Source organism: Podarcis pityusensis (genome assembly GCF_964106645.2).
Source record: "Podarcis pityusensis genome assembly, chromosome: 4".
In the NCBI taxonomy this organism is placed as follows: Eukaryota; Metazoa; Chordata; class Lepidosauria; order Squamata; family Lacertidae; genus Podarcis; species Podarcis pityusensis.
This window is the reverse complement of record NC_138027.1, coordinates 33,233,333-33,254,851: the sequence shown is the minus strand read 5'-3', so window position 1 is coordinate 33,254,851 and position 21,519 is coordinate 33,233,333. Positions and strand designations below refer to the sequence as shown.

The 21,519-nt window shown below is 41.4% G+C and overlaps 1 protein-coding gene across 3 annotated transcripts in view; it reads right to left on the bottom strand.

Moving 5' to 3' along the window:
- NME7 (NME/NM23 family member 7) overlaps positions 1-21,519 on the bottom strand; it is a 70,320-nt gene that overhangs the window by 4,968 nt on the left and 43,833 nt on the right. For all 3 annotated transcript variants that reach the window (XM_081002744.1, XM_081002743.1, XM_081002745.1), the window contains one exon: positions 11,872-11,979. In XM_081002744.1, the coding sequence (XP_080858870.1) occupies positions 11,872-11,979 (108 nt within the window). The remainder of the gene's footprint in view (positions 1-11,871; positions 11,980-21,519) is intronic.

The window sequence follows — 21,519 nt, the reverse complement described above, 5'->3', positions numbered from 1 at the left end:
AGTGAACCAAAGTAATAGAAGATATCAGTAAGAAGTGTATCTCTTAGAATTTCTGCAGGCTATTGCCTAGATATTTTCTTTTTATTATTTAAAGGTGAGGTCCTAAAAGATGGTATGAGGAAACCTGTAGATCATACGAGCTGTATGTTTGAACATGAAATGAGATGGAAAGTTTCATGTCTACTGCCTTACCAGCACTCAAAATGCCCCTCTTCACTAAACAGCAAAAGCATTTTGTGTGGGATTTTGCCCCTAGTAAATGGCTGTATTGCAACAGCAGCATCACCAAATGACAGGGAGAAACAATGGCCCTGTTCTTAATTATTTAAAGAGAGGAAATGTGGTACGAAGGACCAGCCTGTGATAAACAGGACGCTGCTACTTTAAATAATTGATTCTCCTGTTTTACAAATATGACAGCCCTCTGAAAAGGTGAGTTAAATTCCAAACTGCTAAAAGGTTGGCTGGATAGTCACCCAGAAGTTAATATGTAACAGAACCCTTAGGCTGTAATCCTATGCCTACTTACCTAAAAGGAAGCCCAACTGAACTCAATGGAACTTACTTCTGAGAAGACAATTACAGCATTTCACTGCAACTGAATACTAGGTCAAGAAAATGTAGGCTTGTAGCCATTTTTATACATTGTATAGTTAAACATTCTCACACTTTATAGTTTTTTATTGCAAATAAAACACAATGCAGCAAAAATTTAAACTTGTATCTTTCATTAAATTTGAATTTTTGCGATTCTGTATTTTATTCCAGATTTTATAATGAGAAAACAAATTATGTACAGCAACAGTGGTAGAATGAGCAACATCATATCCCAGCTTTCATTTGGGGGGGGGGATTGCCAGCTCTCATTAACGCAGAGACATATCTTCAGAATTTCCATTTATTTATGTGTAGCTCACCGTATGGCAATGAAAGTTAAATGAGGCAGGTTCAGAAACGTTGCTTAGGGCTTGTGCTAGGCCAGGAAAATGTTTAACCTGGGTGGGGGGGAGTCCAAATGAACAGCTGCTCCCCCTTTTCATATCACAAATCTGTTTCTGAAACGCCTTTCCATTTCAAAGGCATTTTATCATGCAGCATCACTCAACACCCTGCAGAACACAGCCACTGTCACAACAGCCAGCCTTTCTTTGCTTCTCCACCCTACTACAGGTCCATTCAAAAGTAAATCCCATTGAGTCCAGGGTCTCTTACTGCCAGCAGAGGTCGATTCAGGATTGCACAACTGGCTCCCCTGTATAGGGTGCCAAACAGAGAGGGCATCATCCTGCCTCCTTCCCAAAGCCTAGTTAGTGCTTTCCCAGCTTTGGGAAGGAGACAGGATAGCTCCAGGACCCTGCCAGAGCTTTACACTTCCTTCCCAAAGCCCAAGGCCTTGCCTAGCCAGCTTTGAGAAGGTGGTGCGAGGGTAGGGGCAGGGAAGGCATCAAATTTTGGCCCTACACAAGATGCCATATTCCCAAGGTCTGCCCCTGCTCCCATGTATGCGTGTATAGGATGTCAGCCCTCAACTGATAAAAGCTTACTATTTTTCTTTAAATATTTGCCCAAAGGTTGATTCGGTAAAATACGTGATGTGAAGAGGGCTTACTTGCTGTTAAATTGTTTTACATCTCTCATATATAGGCAGATGAAACATAATTGCTGGAGTTGGAATTGGACACCCACTCCGCGTTGCAAAATTTATCAGGGCATATCATACAGGCTTTGGCACTGTTTCATATGATGAATGCAACCAAGCACACTTTCATTCCAAATTACGTATTTTAAATCAGAGGCAAGTACCATACAAGAACAAGTTGTTTCTACAGAGGAAGCAAAGCACATGAGCTGTAAAAACGTCACATTCAGCACTCAGAACCTTTAACATCAACATTCATCACTGAGCATGCTTCAAACTTGGCTAAAGTAAGTACATTATAAAGCTGTGAAAAGGTGTGAGCAGTGGTTCAGGCAAAGGACTCCAAAGGACCTGGGCACTGGCAAACATCACTGATGAAAACTGTTACAGCGTGCTAAGTGTACAGAACAAGGAGTGCTGGCACACACAAAGCTCAGAGGCCAAACTGCTCTGCTTTCAGAGATTCCAATAACTAGCATTTTGCATTTCTACAAAGTGAGGTAGTGAATCGTGGCACCAGCACTCCTTGTCACATTTACATTCATTTCACAATTTCTCTTCCTACTCATCCTTCAGTCCCCAAATACAATTGCCCTTTTGGTGACCATGATTCAGGAAGCACTGGTTCCTCCTACTATTTTGGGGAAAAAACTGATCACATGAAAATGAGCTAACACAGACACACTCTGGGGGACTGAGCTTCTACAATGTTTCTTTCGGGGTAGAATACAATAAATCATTAAACAAATGGCTACTTACCATGGAGTGCATGTAAGCACTTTGTGAACCTGTAATCTGAACATTACCACCATTTTACTTCCATTGATTATTAATTAAAGTAAGGATATTTGGCAATTTTTTTCCTCTCCATTAGACAGGATTTTTTAAAAAAACAACAACACCTGGTTTGCCAAGCAGTTACATTGACACCGTGGTAAATTGCCACTTAAATGGACCTAGTTGTCTCTGCGTACTACAAACTTCCTCCAAATCCTGCTTCATCTCAAAGGTGGCTCGGTGAAATCTACTGCAGAGCTTCCGGCCTGGAATGCATTTAAGAGGACACACTGTTCTCCCTCCCGCCACCATCTCAAGCATGGATCTACACAGCTCTACTACAATCTGTCCCCGTGTCACAACAGCTGTGCTGATATAGCAACAGTTTTTAAAGCGCTAGCTTATTTCAAGGATGTCAAGGAGTGTCTCCCTTCATTTTACGCATACTTGTGGCATATCCTGAGTGCAACATATTAATGACAGTTGTTGGAATATGCCTGAAAAAGAAAAAGAAAACTTCTCTTGGTTCCAATCTGCTGCATGGAGCAGCTGTTTGGAGCAGGTGGGGAATTGGGGGGGAGGGTGTCTATATGAACTGTCTTGCTATAGGAATCCAATTGGCATAGTTCAGCATATGAAACTGGGCCAGATTACTGAAATCTTGCTATATGTTGTTTTACTTCATATAAAATTACACCAAGGGCTTTTCCATTTAATGAATTTTCTGCTAACAGAACTTGAAATCTAGCCTCACAGACTACTGGTTTACAGTGACTTTCTATGGTACTCTGCAATAGCACGTGAGAAATTTGCAATCCAATTAGATCATTCCCTCTTTGGGAAGAAGAGTTTGCATTATCGGGTTTGCCGAGATTTCGGAAAACGAAACTATGGAGAACACCGCTGAGACTGTGGATTACTATTGTTATTATTACTGTACCGTTTATCATATTTACTGAGGTGACACAATCGCTCCCGAGTGCCCTCTCCCACTTTGTGGAGCTTACTTGGCTCCCTAGTATACTCTAGCACTTAAGAGTGAGAAAACAAGTGGGAAGGCGGCTCAAATGCAAGTGGAAGAAAATGCCAGTGAAATGCAATCAAATAATGGTGAGGGTTCATCATTGAGCCTACTTAGTTGCAGTGAAGGCAGCAAAGAAGGCTTACTTTGCTGCCTCCATTGCATCCTCATTGTGTCATCCAGCAGAACTTTTCCAGGTAGTTTGGAAAGCATTTTGAGAATAGAATCGTTTGCGTCTGCCAGGACCTTGACTCCACTGTTACAGCAGATGAATCTTGAGAAGTGTTTAGAGCACTGACTAGTCCTGTTATGTTGGATGAGTTCCAATTACTAAGGATCGAGAATGTGGACAAGGTGCTTGGATCATTCAGGGCAACCACTTGCACTCTGGACCCTTCCCTCTCTTGACTGATAAAAACTAGCAGCAGGGATATCTGGCTGAGCCAGGGAGGTGATGAACGCCTGCTTGCGAGAGGGGGTGGTCTTTGCCTGCTTAAAGGAGGCAATGGTAAAATCACTCCTCAAGAAACCCTCCCTGGATTCAGAAAATCTATGTAACAACCGGCCAGTTGCCAATCTCTCTTTCTTGGACAAGGTTTTGAGCGAGTGGTCACAGATCAGATCCAGGCAACTGATTTTCTAATCCTTTTCAATCAGGGTTTAGGCCCGGTTTTGGCACAGAAATTGCTTTGGTTGCCCCATATGATGACCTCTGTTGGGAGAGAGGCAGGGGAAATGTGTCCCTGTTAATCCTTCTCAATCTCTCAGCAGCTTTCAACACCATCAACCATGGTATCATTCTGGAACAGCTGTCCCAGTTAGTGGGGTGCTGTCACCACTTTGTGGTGCTTCTGGTCCTACTTGGATGGTCATTTCCAGATGGTGATGCTTGGGGCGTGCTCTTTTGTCCCACTGAGCCTTCAATGAGGAGTTCCTCAGGGTTCTGAATGCAATGCAACACTGAACCTGCAGCTCTCCAAATGTAGTTAAGACTCCAACTCCCATCAATTCTCAATTATTTGCCATGCTGGCTGGGGCTGATGGGGGTTGGAGTGCAAGTCTGGAGGACTTCTGGTTCCCCAACTCTAATCTACAGAAACATTTTTGACTAAAGACAGATGGATATAATGGCATTTGTTTCCTTCAAGAGTGACTTTATCAGGGGTAGCTGACCTATAGCTCTCCAGACGTTGCTAGACTCCAACTCCCATCAGCCCCAGTCAGCATGGTCAATAGTGAGAAATGATGGGATCTGTAAGCTAGCAACATCTGGCCTATATGTACTCCCCATAATGTGTAGAAAAATCTTTAAAAGTGTGCATACATCAACTCAGTATTGGTGTACTTTTGCATAGTTAAAAGAAAAAAAGATTAGCTGACACTGTATCTGGAACCTACTTCACAATTACAACTTTTCAAGGTTAATTGTGACTGCACTGAATTCAAAGTTCAGTTATGTGCCTTAAAAAAAATCAAAGAAGGAAGTTGCTCAAAAATGTTACTGCAGACACCAATATATTCTGATATATAATAATTATAGCCCTTTATTCAGTAATCTGAAGAGGACTTTGCAATAGGTGTGTTACTGCTTTAGCTACACTAACGCAGGAGAAAAACAGCAATTCAGTTTTTATGAATGAAATGGGCTTAATTATGGGACAGCCAATAGCTTTTTAAATTCCTTCCTTTCTTTCCTGGCTCAAATCAGTCATGTGAGGGTTATTGATTAACTTCACTGTGCTTAGTGAAGGTATTTTCAGAAGGCGGAAGAAGCCTAAAGTCCAGGGTCAAACAACAAAGGGAGAGTCACTGACAATGAAAATTTCTCTCCCGTCGGAAAGTATAAGAGGCCAATATAAAATAAAATATGACCCACAGGTCTCCTGGATGTGCCATTTCAGGATGCAGTTGGGTGGATTCAATGCTTGAATGCTCTTCTTTGTAAAAGAAAACCATGCACAAAGAAAACCCTCCTGTCAAGAGTAAGGTGAAGCTAGAATGTTTCTCCTCAACTTGCTAGTTTTCAACAGACAACATTTTTGTGTGTCATGTGGATAGTAAAGGATTTACCTACCAGCAACCCAAAGTAGTACAGTCTCAGGAGATTTCTACAATAAAAGTATACAGGAGCTAGTCCTACAACATACCTCAACTTACTGTTGCTATATTGATTACTCTCTGGGAGCACCTTCTATCTATAAATAAAATATCACCACCAACCTTCACCACCAAGTAAATGGTGCATTTCCTGCTGGATCACTGGCATTTCAAGTGTTTCCTGAGATCACATTCCAGTTTATTATATCAAATATTGGACAAACAGAATGTGTCAAGGTGGCCACAGATCTTAGCTCTCTCTTTTTAAACTTAAGTCAGTCAAATGATGCCCCTGGAGAAGGTAATGATGTTATTTTGTTTAATTTCCAGAAACAACTGTGCTGAAAAGGAAATGGTACCTTTTTCTGTACAATTGTCCCCCAAATGGAAAAGGAAGGGACGCTGTTTCCCAACCCAGGGGCATTTGAGGTTTCTATTGACAGTGTTGTACATCAGTTCAATTGGCAGCTTTTTTTTTTTACTGGCTTAATTAGGTTAAAAAGAACAAATGAACAATTGCCTAGGCTGCCTCATAGTAAGAATCCCAACTGGCCTCTACCACCTGAAGTGAATGGTGATCCCACCCTATTCTTGTTGAAATTCATTTGATTGGAGGGGGCTGGAATTGAGGTAATTGAATTGAATTGGTATAATTAATAGAAGGGAAATTGATTTTGGAACCAAGTCTGGCTCATCTGGAAGGAAATTAAGTTAAGAACTGAAATGTGTGGTTTGGGATGAGGTTCTAATTTAATAATTGATTTGGATGGGCAATTAATTGGCTTGCCTTTTGTGAAATGTAAATTGTAGTAATGATTTTTAAAATGTGCATATATACATAGACATTAACATATTTAAATTGCTAATTTATTCTGTTTATTTTATGTAAACTGCTTAAGAGTTTGTTTGTTTTTACAATTAAGTGGTGCACAAATCCCATTAAATAAATGTAAGTAAACACAGGCAACTCTCAATTTACACACATCTGATTGAGAGGCGATTGTGCTTGAAAGTGACCCTAAGATATCACTAAAAGGGTGGATTGGGGGCAGGGCAGAGCGCCTTATATGGAGAGAATGCAATTGCGCTCATGTACTGCTTGTGGACTAACCATGGGCCTTTGGTTGGTCCCTGGGAGAAGAGGATGCTTGGATGGGCCTTTGGTTTGATCCAGCAGGGATTCTTACAGCTGCTATTCAGAGGGCAAAACATACAGGCAACATACAACTGCAACTGAACTTCTCAAAACAGCAGGAGATTCATGACCAGCTCTCTCCTATTGCTGTATCAAGTTTGGCCCAGAGGCTGCCCTCAGGATATTGAAATGTGATATAGTTTACACAGAACCGCTCCTCCTTATTGTCTTTCCAAACTGAAGTGGGGACAGGAAGAGAGATTATGGTGGGAAAAGAACATCAAAGGGTTTTTAATTACATTTCTGGGTCATGTCACTCTAATGCCCACGACGAGAACATTCAGTTGAGAGTGTTCCTTTCCTGCTTGCTCTGAAGAGTTGCACCACAGCAAGTCTCTTACTGCTACAGCACCTTATGACAGAGTACTTTAGCATCTAATGTTAACCCAATCAACATTGCTGCTGCACAACAGCTATTTATCCGGATATGTATCCTTCTCTATCCCAACTACACTGGGCAGCTAAGAGCAGTTTAGTTGTATACATGGGTCTAGTATTATTATTTGTGTTCATATATCCAGTAACTTTTGACAGAAAAAAATAAATAAATCCAGAGTGGTTCACAAATAAAAGTACGACACACAGCACAGCAACAACAAATAATATAAGATTATGCATTAACATGACAAAAAGGTATTATAAACTCAAAATAGCAGCAAGGTAACAGAGGTTCAACAACTCAAAGTGCGGCAAGAACCTATTTAAGCAATATAATGAAGACCCAAAAGCCTAGGTCAATAGGTGCCACTGGTACTGACGTTCTGATAACATCTGATGCACCTCCAGAGAAAGAGAATTCCACAGGTACTTAAGCTCAAGCTGTTTAGGGCCTTCTTTGTCAACATCAACATCTTAAATTGGGTTTGGAAATATTTATTTATTTTATTATTATTTATATTTATATTATTTATATTAATATTATTATATACCCCACCCATCTGGCTAGGTTTCCCCAGCCACTCAGGGCAGCTTCCAGCACAGATAAAAACATAATAAAATGTCAACCAGTACAGTTCATGCAGAACAGGTACAATAATCTTCCAAGTTAGCATGCTGTTCAGGTCAGCATTCTGCACAAGATGAAGTCTCTGAACAGTCTTCAAGGATAGCCCCACTTAGAATAAATCTAGACAGGAGGTTTCCAGTTCATTTATCACTGTGGCAAAGTTATCTCCCTTCAGGAATGGCTAGAGCTGGAAATGGACACTCCTAACGCAGTTGCATAAACCAGACTTCAATCTTTGCCTGCTTTCTTCCCACAGTCTCTCACACACAGGGCATTAAGTCTTTCATTATCACTTTAGATATGTCTAATAGGAAGACTACTAGCTTGTGATAATGTCGAAATGTGCTTTCCACATAAAGTATCGGGATTGTTGGGCAAATACCCATACTCACAAGAGTGTGGAAGATATTTTTGGAGGCCACCATGCCAGCAGCAACAGAATGCCTCAGAACAGAGTCTCTTATTGCCCTTAATTTTGTCAGTGAGATGTTTTGCTTACCAATTCCCCACCTGCTAAAATACCTATTTTTTTGCAGTTCTTCACAACCCAGTTCATAAGTAGTGTCAACATTTTGAATAGAGGAATGAAAACATTGCATGGATCCACCATCTCTTAACGAGTTAACTTCACTATTTTCAGTTTCCCCATATTATGTTGCAACATATTTTTAAGTATACTTAATCCGTTCACAATATGCAGATGAAGGGCTAAAACAAGGCTGCAATCTCAAGCATATTTACTGAGAAGCAAGCCCAACTGAAAGTAGGGCTTGTTTCTGATTATACCTGCTTGTGATCAGGCTGTCAGAGATAAAAACTATAGAGATGTTAGTTCCAGTGGTATAATTAAGGTTTACTCCCTCCTCATCAAAGAGTATAGAAATTGCTAATATAAAAATATGTTCTAAGCTTCCAAAAATTACCACTAAAATTTGTTTATATACCTGGCTTTTATATATACTGGTGCCATCAACTCCTCTACAGTTAATGGTCTGTAGTGTGTGTTTTTAAATCAATTTCATTAACAACCAATATTAATATTGTCTGACTTTTAAAAATAAGTAAAACGGTAGCCTTATACCATACTGGGGCAGAGAGGAGGAGATCGGGATTTGCAGCTTTCTATGCAAATTCCTTAGGCAACCCAGTTTTGCTGGAGTAGAAGTATAGTGGTACCTTGGTTCTCAAACTTAATCCATTCCGGAAGACCTTTCTAAAACCAAAGCGTTCCAAAACCAAGGCACGCTTTCCTGTAGAAAGTAATGCAAAATGGATTAATCCGTTCCAGACTTTTAAAAACAATCCCTAAAACAGCAAATTAACATGAATTTTCCTATCTAATGGGACCATTGATCCATAAAATGAAAGCAATAAACAATGTACTGCAGTCACACAATCAATCAATCAGTAGCAGAACTGGGTTCCCCACAGTCACAAAAACAAAACAAAAAGAGCTGTAAAAACAAAAACACAAAATAAATAGCAAAAACAGACAGACCTCAGCATAACACTCAAAATGGAAGTGTAGCACTCAAATCGGAAGCGTAACACTTAAAACGGAGCACGCTCAGCTTCCAAAAAAAGTTCGCAAACCGGAACACTTACTTCCAGGGTTGCAGTGTTTGGGTTCCTGGCTGTTTGAGTACCAAGGCATTTGAGAACCAAGGTACCACTGTACTAAGAACATTATGGATGAAGCCAAAAGCCACAATCAAATGGCTTTGATAAAACTGGCCACCACTAACCACTTTGTAACCTGAGGCCACAGAAGAAGAACACTAGATGTGCATCCGAGTGCAGGGGTTTCAAATCACTGACTGCAATTGCCAGGGAATCGGAAGGCAGCGTTCAGTGCGCCACTGCATTATTAATGTAACACTGATAAGACATCCATTGCAACTGCTGAATAAGGTCCAATTGCCAGGCGAGAAGTAACCAGTACATAAAGTGCTTTGTTGGCATTAAAGCTGCATCAATGGGTGACTGAATTACAGAATGGCAACAGAGTATTGTGCCTATGTTATTAAAAAGAAATGCAAAGCAAGGGCTCACGCTATTTGCATGTGGCAAAGCACTATCACCCCCACATTGCATTAATTAAATCATTCAATTTCTTTATCACCCTTCATCCAACGATCACAGGGCGGTTTAAAATATAAAAACACAAAATGCATATCATAATAACAAACAAAAACATGTGTTATTCTGTATGACTGTTGCCCTTTCCTCACCAACTTGTTCTAAAAGGCAAACTGAATATCCAAACTTCAGATAAATGCTGATATATTACAATTACACTGAAAACAAGTCACATTCTGGCGCAGAATATGCTCTTTGCAGCAGAGAAGGCCAATGGTTTGCAAGCCACAAAGGTGTAATTGTTAATACTCTGTCTTTGACCCATATTGATTTACTGCATATTGATAGCATCCGTATGTCAGGGACTGGGCAGAGGAATGGTGGAGACCACCTCCCCAGCCTGACCCTTCCAGAGAAGAGGAAGACCGTTCAGAATTTCAACAGGGGTTTGAGGGAAGTCACAGCTCAGAGGAAGATGAGGGGAAAAGTTGGGAAATAATGGGAGAGGAGGAGGAGGCAGAGCCAGAGCAGCAGATGGCTGACAGGTTATCACTAGAAAGCAATCCAGACCCACCATGTCCCAGAACCTGGCGAGCCTTAAAAGTAGGAGAGCAAAGAGCTTGAAGACAGACAGCACTAAGCAGCACCCATAGAGGGGGTGATGCTGAAGACAAATGAGGAAGTGGGGGAGAAGGGGGGGTGGAGATTCACTCGGGACAACGCCCTTATCCAAGAGGCTGTGTTCCAAGTCTCTCTCTGTAAATATAGAATAAAAAGCAGATGGTAAGAACTTTTCCTTGTCTGTACGTTCCTGGCAACCGGCTGCGGGAGTTGCTTACAGCCGCCTGACACTGTATGATCTAGAATCACCCCTGCTGCTGAAAGAATAGTCAAAAGAGCCATGAAGGTTGACATTATCCAAGGCAAAGGCTTATGGTAGCACATCAAACTGCTTAGAGATCTTTATTACAGTAAGCATTATAAAAGTTTTATAAATCAATTGTGTTTGTGCTTCAGATGAACTATTCAAATAACTCTGTTGCTACATGCACAGCCAAACATGCATCAAGGGTGAGTGGGGGATTTTACTACACACATACACAAAAATCTGTAAAATCAGTCCTAATGAATTCACCCTAGAGTAATTTACTTTAATAAAGTAATAAAAATCCAGTTTGTATATAAACGTTTACTCATTTATTATAGTGATTTATGGACCACCCTTCAATCTAATTCCCATGAAGGCTACAAAATGTAAGCCTTTAAAAACTTTTGCTGGAGAGTATTTTCAGCTTCTGCTATTACAGGCAGCAACCGATTAACGCACATCCAAATGATGCACAATCACTCCCAGTCACAAAAAGGGCAGAATGGGGGCGTGACTGGGGCGGGGCATGCTTATATGCATTCCACCAAGGTGCATGGGGGCTGGGAATGGAAATCCCATGCAAAATGTTCGCCGACTGTATTCAGAATTAATTCTCCATTTGCTTCAGTTGTTTATTGTCTAGTAATATAGTAAAAACTGTACAAGTAACTGCACATGATGCCGACTTCAACTAAAATTCCATTAAAATTATTGCCACCATTCATTATTATTATGTATTCCTTTATACCCCACATTTCCCCCTGACGGAACCCATGCAAAAAACATACCAAAAAATCATTAAGAAACAATTGAACATTGACAGAATTAGAACTACACACGTATATAAAATCTATTCAAACCGTACAAATAATCACAATAAAAACAGCACAGCACCAGCCCTTCATTAAAAGCAGTCGGTTCCTAAAAGCCTATTGGAACAAGAAAGTATTCACCTGCCGGTGGAAGGACAACAAGTAGTGAGCCATTCTAGCTTCTCTAGGAAGGGAGTTCTAAAGTCTGGGAGCAGCCACTGAGAAGGCCCTCTCCCATATCCCTACCAAACGTGAAAGGCTTATAATTTTTTTAAATAGTAATTTTACTTCTGCTTAGCATCTCATTGTAAAGCTCAAAACAGCTTCGCAGACTCCTTTAACATCCTATAATATAAAGATGCATCACTGAGCCTTACCTCCAAAAGACCATCCTCTGGAAGATCTGTGCAGTGAACAGCGTTTTGGATCTTGTTTTTACCAAAGATAGCACGGAGCGTGCCAGGACGCAGAAAACGAGCTATTTCCTGTGCAACATAAAAATATTAACAGGTGAAGAAAGTGGCTTGTTATGTGAAGATACAGAAATATATTCATAGAAGCATTTTATATAATAAAGAACTCTTTATTAACTATAGTACAGTATTTACCAAAAGTAAAAGGGCTCAATCCTGACTTCCCCTTCACATATGCAAAGAACTGTAAAATAATGAGGAAAAAAGTATTGTAGCAACAGGCCAGAGAGAATTAAAGTACCACTTGGGCCTTGCATTTAAGAATTCACCTGGTCGCCGCAGGCAAGCTAATAAGAGTGGTCTCTCTGGGTTGTCTTGAACTTGGTGTTTCCGCTAGGTCAAGGATTTCCACTTATGAAATAGAATTTCCTGTCCCTCTCTTCTCCTTGTGCATCCCCTATAAAGGTAAAGGGTAAAGGGACCCCTGACCATTAGGTCCAGTCATGGCCGACTCTGGGGTTGCGGCACTCATCTCACCTTATTGGCCGAGGGAGCCGGCCTACAGCTTCCGGCTCATGTGGCCAGCATGACTAAGCCGCTTCTGGCAAACCAGAGCAGCGCACGGAAATGTCGTTTACCTTCCCGCTGGAGCGGTACCTATTTATCTACTCGCACTTTGACGCGTTTTTGAACTGCTAGGTGGGCAGGAGCAGGGACCGAACAACGGGAGCTCACCCCGTCACGGGGATTCGAACCGCCGACCTTCTGATTGGCAAGTCCTAGGCTCTGTGGTTTAACCCACAGCGCCACCTGCGTCCCTCTCGCATCCCCTATACCACACCCCAAATCTGTTTCTGGGGGTTGGGGAAGCCAGAGTGCATGCCAGGAGAGGAGAGGGAGGGGAAGTTCCATTGCACAGCCAGAAGTCCTTTCACTAACTGAAGTACTTCTGTTGGCTATTGCCCTCTGCCATTCTACTTGGTTTCTATATGTTGGCCATGGGGAAAGAATCACCATGTTGTCTATGATGAACATATGGAAACCAAACAGGCTGGCAAACAAGGGATGGATACTTTCACCAATCTGCTCAACAGAAATCTTTTTTTTTTACTAGCCCAGTACCTAAATGAACTTCAATTTCTTTTTAGGTAAGAATGCTTCCCAAGATGGTGAGCAACAGTCTAGAATTCATAAGTGTAACCTTTTAGGCACCTAGAGCAGCAGGAACCTGGATTTTTTTTCTAGTTGAGATTCCACCCGCATTTACAGCTTGAATATTTTTCTGATTTCCTCAAGTTTTTACATGCAATGGGAGGCAAGCCAACACTGTGCCACATACCAAAGGGATACTTAAATTAGACCACTGTACAAGACCAACATTGAATCCCCGGGCACCTTCAAATCTAACACTTTTATTGTAGTACATCAAACTGGTTGTCTTTAAGGTGCCATAGAACGCTGGTTGTTTGTGTCGTATTTCTTATCAAAAACTAATATTCTGAAATTCATCACAGGTGCATGTTCTAACAATTAGCATTATGTAGCAAACAAGAATACTACATAGCAATAAGTACAATGCTTCTGCCATAGAATATTGCTATAATTTTAGATGGGCTAAAATGATACGTTTTACTTCAAGCTAGTTCAACATTATGCAAGAGAGGAGGATTTTCATCTCATGTTAAATATATAAAGTTAAAACTGATTCCTAATTCTTTAACTTCTGATCTCTATTTTCTCTGTCATAAAAGATATCCACAATGTTGTCAAAGGTTTGCTTCAGATCTTACTGTTGAGACCTATAACTCTTTATGTGTAGCACATTTCATTTTATTTTTCAATTTTGGGATAGAATAGACGGCTTTTGTGAGATCCAAATTGTGTGGACATTCACCAGTTGGAGATCATATTCTGAAATGGATAATGTAACAATGCTTTTTAGCGAATCCGATTTGGCTATGTGACAGCATTGTGAAAGAACAAATGGAGCCAATTCAGGGTGCGGAAAATGTTTCCTCGTTGTAACAACCATTGAAAAATTGTTGGAACCTTTTGGTCTGCCAAAAATGATTGCAAGAAGTACTCCTCAATTTCACTCAGTCCTATGTGTCCATTTTCATGTCATACACACTGCAGAACTATAAACCCTCCTACTAGCTTGCCAGTCTGAATGCTGAAATTCAAAAGTAAGCTCCAATTAGTAAGCCATGTGAAAACTGGGACATCTACATATCAACATTATCCATACATCTCATGCAGGCTCAAGCATGTGGGGGAGATGCTGCTCTGGATAATAAAAGTTTTTTTTTAATAAAGTCTATAGAGCAGTTTTGTTAACAAAACAGACTGCTGCAGTGCAGAGGTTTTCCACCTTGCCATCAAAAAAGCACCTGTTAATATGTGCAAGTTTCTAAGCAGCATGTAAAGGAGGGTTCAAGCTATAAATTAAACTGCTTGCTTCTGGCATCAGCTGACAAAAGTGCAGCTGCAAGTCTGTACAAATTTATTGGAGAAGTGGAAACTCCACTAAAAAAGAAAGGCAGAAACCAGTAATTGAACTGTAATTTTTCCTGATGGAGAGCAACTCAAGACTGAGGTGACAAATGAGCCAAGGTCTGTCTCTTCATTAAAGGCAACTGATTTAAATGGCAGCAACCCATCCTTTTCAGAATATAATTTCCCATTCAATAACAAGTATAAGATTCCAGACCAGCTTTACGATCAGGCAATGCAAAAGACTACATGGTGCAATTAACTTTGGGGTGCATTTTGTAGAGGTTGTATTGCTTCAAAATCAAAATACAATCATACATATAGAGAAGGTACATAAAAATATTACAGGGTCCCTGCTCTTGGGGTGAGTACCTGTCAAATTCCTCTCTATTTGTGGGTGAGGCTTCATTTGTTAACGCTGCAAGAGAAACTACTGTGACTACTCCCAATTCTAGTCTAAAACTTCTGGAAGACACCAGGTTGGGCAAAGCTGCAGCAGAGAAAGTCTATCAGCATGAGACACCAAATGAAAAGTCCAGCGGGAAGAACACTTGTTCACAGTAAATCCCTTAGAAATGTTAAGAACTGTTTGCTCTTCGCTGTCTGTAAATTCTCTTGTAGCTATCTGACCTACATTTCAGGGATGATTTGAGAACAAGTAGGACAAAGATGAGACGGACATTTAGTACATTAATGCATGTACACACGCCAATAAAACATATTTGAATTTGAATGAAATATAGTGTGTATATATTCATAATTCAATATAACATTTTAATTAGAAAAACAAACTCCAGGGACAGTAAAACATTGCCTTTATTAGGACCAGTCAACATTTACAACATTCCAGCAAGCTGAATGGGACCAATTTTACTAGATCAACACTGTCCTTAACCGCAGCCTGACAACCTGTAGTAAGTTAGCAAATGAAAATATTCTTGGCATGAAAGTGACAGGGAAAGCTTCGCCTTCTAAATTTCAGTGCATCTGGCCACTGGCAGGGGAGCAGAACCAATAAAAATGGTGGCTAATGTGCTCAGATTTACCTCCTCCTCAGCAAACATTTCAGAGAGATTATGAGATGGTTCAGAAGGCCAGCTCCCTGCACTATGGTGCTGCCGCTTAGCAAGACAGGGGTGGTGTGTTGGAGCAATGACAACACTGGGGAAGCCCTGCAGGATACTTGATATCACCAGCCCAGAACTCCTCCTGCTGTGATAGAGTGCCAAACAGGCAAGCAAATAAAAACAGGTTTCGCAGAAAAGGGCAGAACACAGACTATTGAGAGAGAGGAAGCAGATTCTCATATACTGGGTTGAATAAATCAACCAATTCTGTAACAGCAGGCTTCCAGCGCAAGTTATTGTTGACATGCCGCATTTACAGTCCTTACATACTTAACATGGTATTTTACAAAAATGGCTATTTGAGAGACAGCATTCAAACTGGCCAAGCCAGTTCCTGCGAAGAACAGGGAGGAATCGGTCTATGAAAAGTATCTTGTTTAGTTTCACACTGCTGGCTTTGGATTTCCAGCATTTGGCAAGCTGGGTGGGGGGCATGGAAGGGTGAGGATGACAACAAAGGCCCTTTGCTCATGTAGGTTGACCAAATCCCTCGTGATCACCCCCATCCTCAATTGGCAACAATGACTTGTGCAGTTAGTCCTTCCCATGTGATTCTGGGCTTTCAAGCAAAGTGGTATTGAAAGAAGCCACAGGGAAGATAGAGCCCTTCCAAACTGTTACGTAGTGATACGCAATGAAGCCCGCAATGTTTGTATTGCATACAGTGGTACCTCGGGTTACATATGCTTCAGGCTACATACTCTTCAGGTTACAGACTCCACTAACCCAGAAATAGTACCTCGGGTTAAGAACTTTGCTTCAGGATGAGAACAGAAATCGTGCTCCGACGGTGCAGCGGCAGCAGGAGGCCCCATTAGCTAAAGTGGTGCTTCAGGTTAAGAACCGTTTCAGGTTAAGAACGGACCTCCGGAACGAATTAAGTACTTAACCTGAGGTACCACTGTACTTCACAAATACACCTATAAGGGTCACCTTCTCTTGCATGAAGCTACCCAGACATTTAAGATCAACCTCTTGACCCACTTCCATCTAAAGCCAGGCAGATGGTAACAGAAGATAAAACCTCAAATTCTTTGGACTCAGGGTACCAGGGCTAATGCAGCCTTAAGGCAGGATGTGGCAGCTGCCTCTGGCACTGGAATCCCCTGCAGGTGCCCCGCCTGCCCTACTGCCAGCAGAGAAGTGTCACCAGCATTGGCACCAATTTCTGTTGAGATCTCACCTGAAATCATGCAAGATCTTGCAGAACATGAGAGATCTCACCTGAAATCAGCACCGATACTAGTGCCACTTCTTTGCCAATGGCAAAGGTTTCAGGGCAGGCGGCGGGAGGACACACTACTCCTGCAAGAGATGATATCTACTGCTCAGTTGCCAATATCCCATTACTGGGCAAGGCAGTCAGGACACAGGTGGTGCTGAAACTCCTAGCACACTTGGAGATAATTTATTATCTGGGCCTATTTCAATTTGGATTCAACAAACTGCCCTGCTTGTTCTGATTGCTGACTTCTATCAGGGGAGAGACAAGGGAAATGCAACTCTATTGATTTTTCTTGCTCTCTCGGCAGCTTTTGACATAATTGACCACGGTATCTTACTGGGTCAGTGCTATAATTTGGGAATTGGGGGCATGGTGTTATAGTGAGTCCGCTTCTGCCTACAGGTCTGGTTTCAGGCAGTTGCACTGGGGAAATTCTGCTTGGCTTCACAGCATGCTGACGACACTCAGCTCTATTTCTCGTTGTCAGGTGACGCTGTGCAGGTGCTGCATCAGTCCTTGGGGGCAGTATTCAGCTAGATGAAGGCCAAAACAGAACCCTGAGGATGAATCCTGACAACATGCGGCACATTATGGGTAAGTGGTTCTCAAGTTTGAGAAAAAAGGATATAATATAGCCTGTTCTATGTGGGGCTGCACTACACATGAAGGAGAAGGCATGTGGTGGGGAGTCTTTCTAGATCCAGCATTGCCACTGGAGGCTTATGTCAGGCATTGCCAACCTTGGCCCTCCAGATGTTTTGGGCCTACAATTCCCATCATCCCTGACCACTGGTCCTGTTAGCTAGGGATGATGGGAGTTGTAGTTCAAAAACATCTGGAGGGCCAAGTTTGGCCATGCCTGGCTTATGTGGACCTAGCGGCATGAAGTTCATTTCCCCACTTTTGACTGGTTCACCAGCTGCACCCCTTTCTTAGCAGGGATAGCTTTTCCAGAGCAATCTATTCTCTGGTTATCTCTCAACCAGATTATCTGTAATACGTAGTATGCACAGCTGCTGGACTGCCAGAATATTGACCAGTAGAGTCAGATGTAATCATGTTACACCGATTTTGAAAGAGTGTCATTGACTGCTTATTTGCTTCTGTGAGAAATTGATGAAGGGATGTTTGCCTATTAAAGTCCTAAATGGCTTCATCAAGCCCCAGTACCTGAAGGATTGCCTCTCCCTATATCATCATCTCAAAGCTTAAAGATCTTCGCAAGTAGCTCATCTCTGTATTCATCAACATCTGAGGCCCTTCTTCATGTGCCTCCTTCATGAGAGCTCCGGAGGGTGGCAACATGAGAAAGGGACTCTTCTGCAGTTGCTCCCCATTTTGTGGGGTGCTCTTCCCAGGGAGGCTCGCCTGGTGCCTTCATCTTTAGGCGTTAGGCAAAACCTTTTCCCTCAACCAGCCCTTTGGCTAATTAATATTCTACGTTCTCTTAAATTTGTTGGGGGGGGAGATGGGTTTGCTTTGTTTTTGCTCTTGTTTTTATTATGTATTTCGTGTTTTTATTTTGTATTTTAATGCTCAGAACCTGCCCCAAGATCTTCAGATGAAGACCAGTACATAAATTTAATAAATAAAAAAATAAAAATAAATATTCCATTGCTAGGTAGGATGCATTAATACAACAACTCCCATCAGTCTCAGCCAACATGGCCAGTGGTCAGGCATGATGGACGTTGAAGTCCAACAACACCTGGAGAGCACCACACTGACTATCCCCATACAGATGAAAAGTGGGTTTAAAAATACATTTAATAAATAAATGTTATTTGAATAAATATTGTATGCCCTTGTTTTAGCTCTTTTATTTCTTAGCTGCACTGACAAAATTTACTAGAGGCTGCCAAATATTGGAAGTCTTTATAAACCCATAAATAAAGCATTATTTGAGATTTTTGTTAAAGGCTTGAATGGCTAATTCCATTCTAATGTCAGTTAATGATTTGCCTACATGCTATTTATCCATTTGTAAGGGGGAAGAGATGCCTGCCACTTTATATTAGCAGGAACAAGCAAAGCAACACGCATACCACATAAGCATCAGGCGAATGACAACCAACAACAGGCACCTGCCTCATTAATCACAGGTCTTATCAAATTAACCAATCTACAACAGCTTGCTGCATTTTGAATTTTGCAAGTATCTACTGAATCCACGAGGGTAAAGGCTGGCCCTATCATTGGGCAGAGTAAGGCAATGGTCTCATGCAGCAGATGTTGGCAGTCAGCAGCGGCACTGCTGCTGCCCAGAGCCCCTCATTCTTTCCTCTCTGTGGGAGGAAAGAACTCTACATGCCACATGGCATGCCCTGGACCCCCTAAGCTAGCCTGCTGCCCCAGGTTCACAAGATGATATCATCACTGCTGAAGTTAAGATTCGGCTCCTAGTTCAGCAGGAATGGAAGGTGGGGGTACCATCTTGTCCTTTGCCTCCAGTAGCAAAATGCATTGGACCACCACTGGTGTAGATGCACTCCTCAATTGTATGCACTTTCACAAAACAAACTACTGTAATGCCTGGCTAGGGTTGCAATCCTAAACTCACTTACTAAGTCCCACCCAACTTAGCAGGATTGACTTTTGAGTAAAACATTTTATTTTAAGCAATTCTCGACTACCCTTCATCTAATGGATTCCAGCAATAAGATTAACAAACATACACAATGATTAAGCAGAGGCTATAAATACATAAATAATGGTATTTGGAGAAGGGCCTTAATTAAAGAACTTGATGCACAGGCTGGTGTGGGAGGAAACACTCCTTCAGGCATTTGGATCCCAAAGCCACTTAGGGCTTTAATAAGTTCAGCACCTGTATAAAATTGTTCTGCATGCAAGGAGAAGCTTTTATCTAAACAATCTTGCATAGTTTTGAAATTCTGGGGGCTTTTGGAGTAGTGGATAAAGCTCTACACTCCTGCCAGTCATCACAGTCTAAAATAAAATCACATTCCAAGATGGAGTTCATAACTTTTGAGGTGACTAGACCAGGGGTCAGCAGGGGGCCAGTCCACTGTCCCTCAGACATTGTGGGGGGCCGGACTATATTTTTGGGGAGGGTGGATGAACGAATTCCTATGCCCCACAAATAACCCAGAGATGCATTTTAAATAAAAGGACACATTCTACTCATGTAAAAACATGCTGATTCCCCGACCGTCCTCGGGCTGGATTTAGAAGGTGATTGGGCTGAATCCAGCCCCGGGCCTTAGTTTGCCTGCCCATGGACTAGACTAAGGCTGCATACATACCATATATTTAAAGCATACACACACACACACAAAAGAATAATAGGAATTATAGTTTACACCTCACTGAGCAACAGCACCCTTAACAAACTACATTTCCCAGGATTCTTTAGCGGAGGATAGATATGCTTTAACTGTGTGGTATGTACACAGCAAAGCAAAGAAGCATAGAAATGAATATTCAAAATGTGGCTCTGCAGCACTACACATTAAATTTTAGGCTTTGTGATTGGCTACAGCTCCCTGTGGGTTGTATACTTTGGCTTGCGCTGCATCAGGTGAGAAATGGCCCTGAGTGAGGTAGCAAGAGAAGGTGTGCCCTCCTAACCCAGAGCTGGGATTTTAAAATAGCCCAGAATTGTTGTCAACACCCTTCTCAGTGCCATGCTGGTTCACTGGGAATTCTCCCTGCAAATCTGAAATGAAGCGACACAAAACAGTTATATTTATTATTGTTTGCATCTTTCTTTTTTTAAAAAAAATAATAATCTCAAATTTGGTTAGTCAGGGATGTTTGTGATACTGCAAAGAAATAAACTGATCAAAATTCTGGTCAGGTTGTCTTGCAGTAGAAAGGAGATGCAAGCTGAACAGACCAGTGAGCAAACCCTAAATTATTAATCCACCGAACAGTCATTTAGTCGCCCACATTTCACATTCAGGGTTGTTGGTTTTTGCTTTTTAAAAGGCTTTGTTTAATGAATGGTTTATAAGACAATGAGAAAGGAACCACAGAGTCAAAAGCTCACACTGCAGCTGCTCTGGCTGTCAGCTATTGCAAATGGTGGCAGCGGCTGTTTTTTCAAAACAGGAATGTTTCCTCTAGCACAGAATATATTGCATATGCACACAATATAGCTCTAACAACATAAATTCAGCAGGTTATATATATATATATATATATATTTGCTAATAAAGGATTGCCGGTGTTCACCTGATTCTCCATTGACAGACCTAGCCTCTATTGATATATCCTGATATATCTTAAGCATTCCCAGATTTCTGCAGAGAGGGTTGGTATGACCAAATTATCCGGCTGATAACTTCAGACTACCACATCAGACACAGCCATTCTTCAAAAAAATTCTTTCTGATGGGTGTGTTGCATTTTTTTCATGGAGAGGCTGTAGTTTTACACAGGAATATGAAGTTGTAGAGAAAATAGGTTTCCAGGTGGAAAAATTGAAATTAGAAACTGAACTGTTAGAACCAAAAACTAAGGTACTCTCAAAAATGTATAACTTGTTGCTGAAATGGAATACGCAGGATGAAACTGTCAAATCAGCTATGATAAAATGGGCACAGGACATTGGATACAACATTATGTTTGCTGACTGGGAAAAGTTATGGACCACCGGGGCGAGGTTTACGGCATGTAATGCCTTGAAAGAAAATATTATGAAAATGATATACAGGTGGTACATGACCCCAGTCAAGCTGGCAAAAATATATCATTTGCCTGATAATAAATGTTGGAAATGTAAGGAAACTGAAGGAACATTCT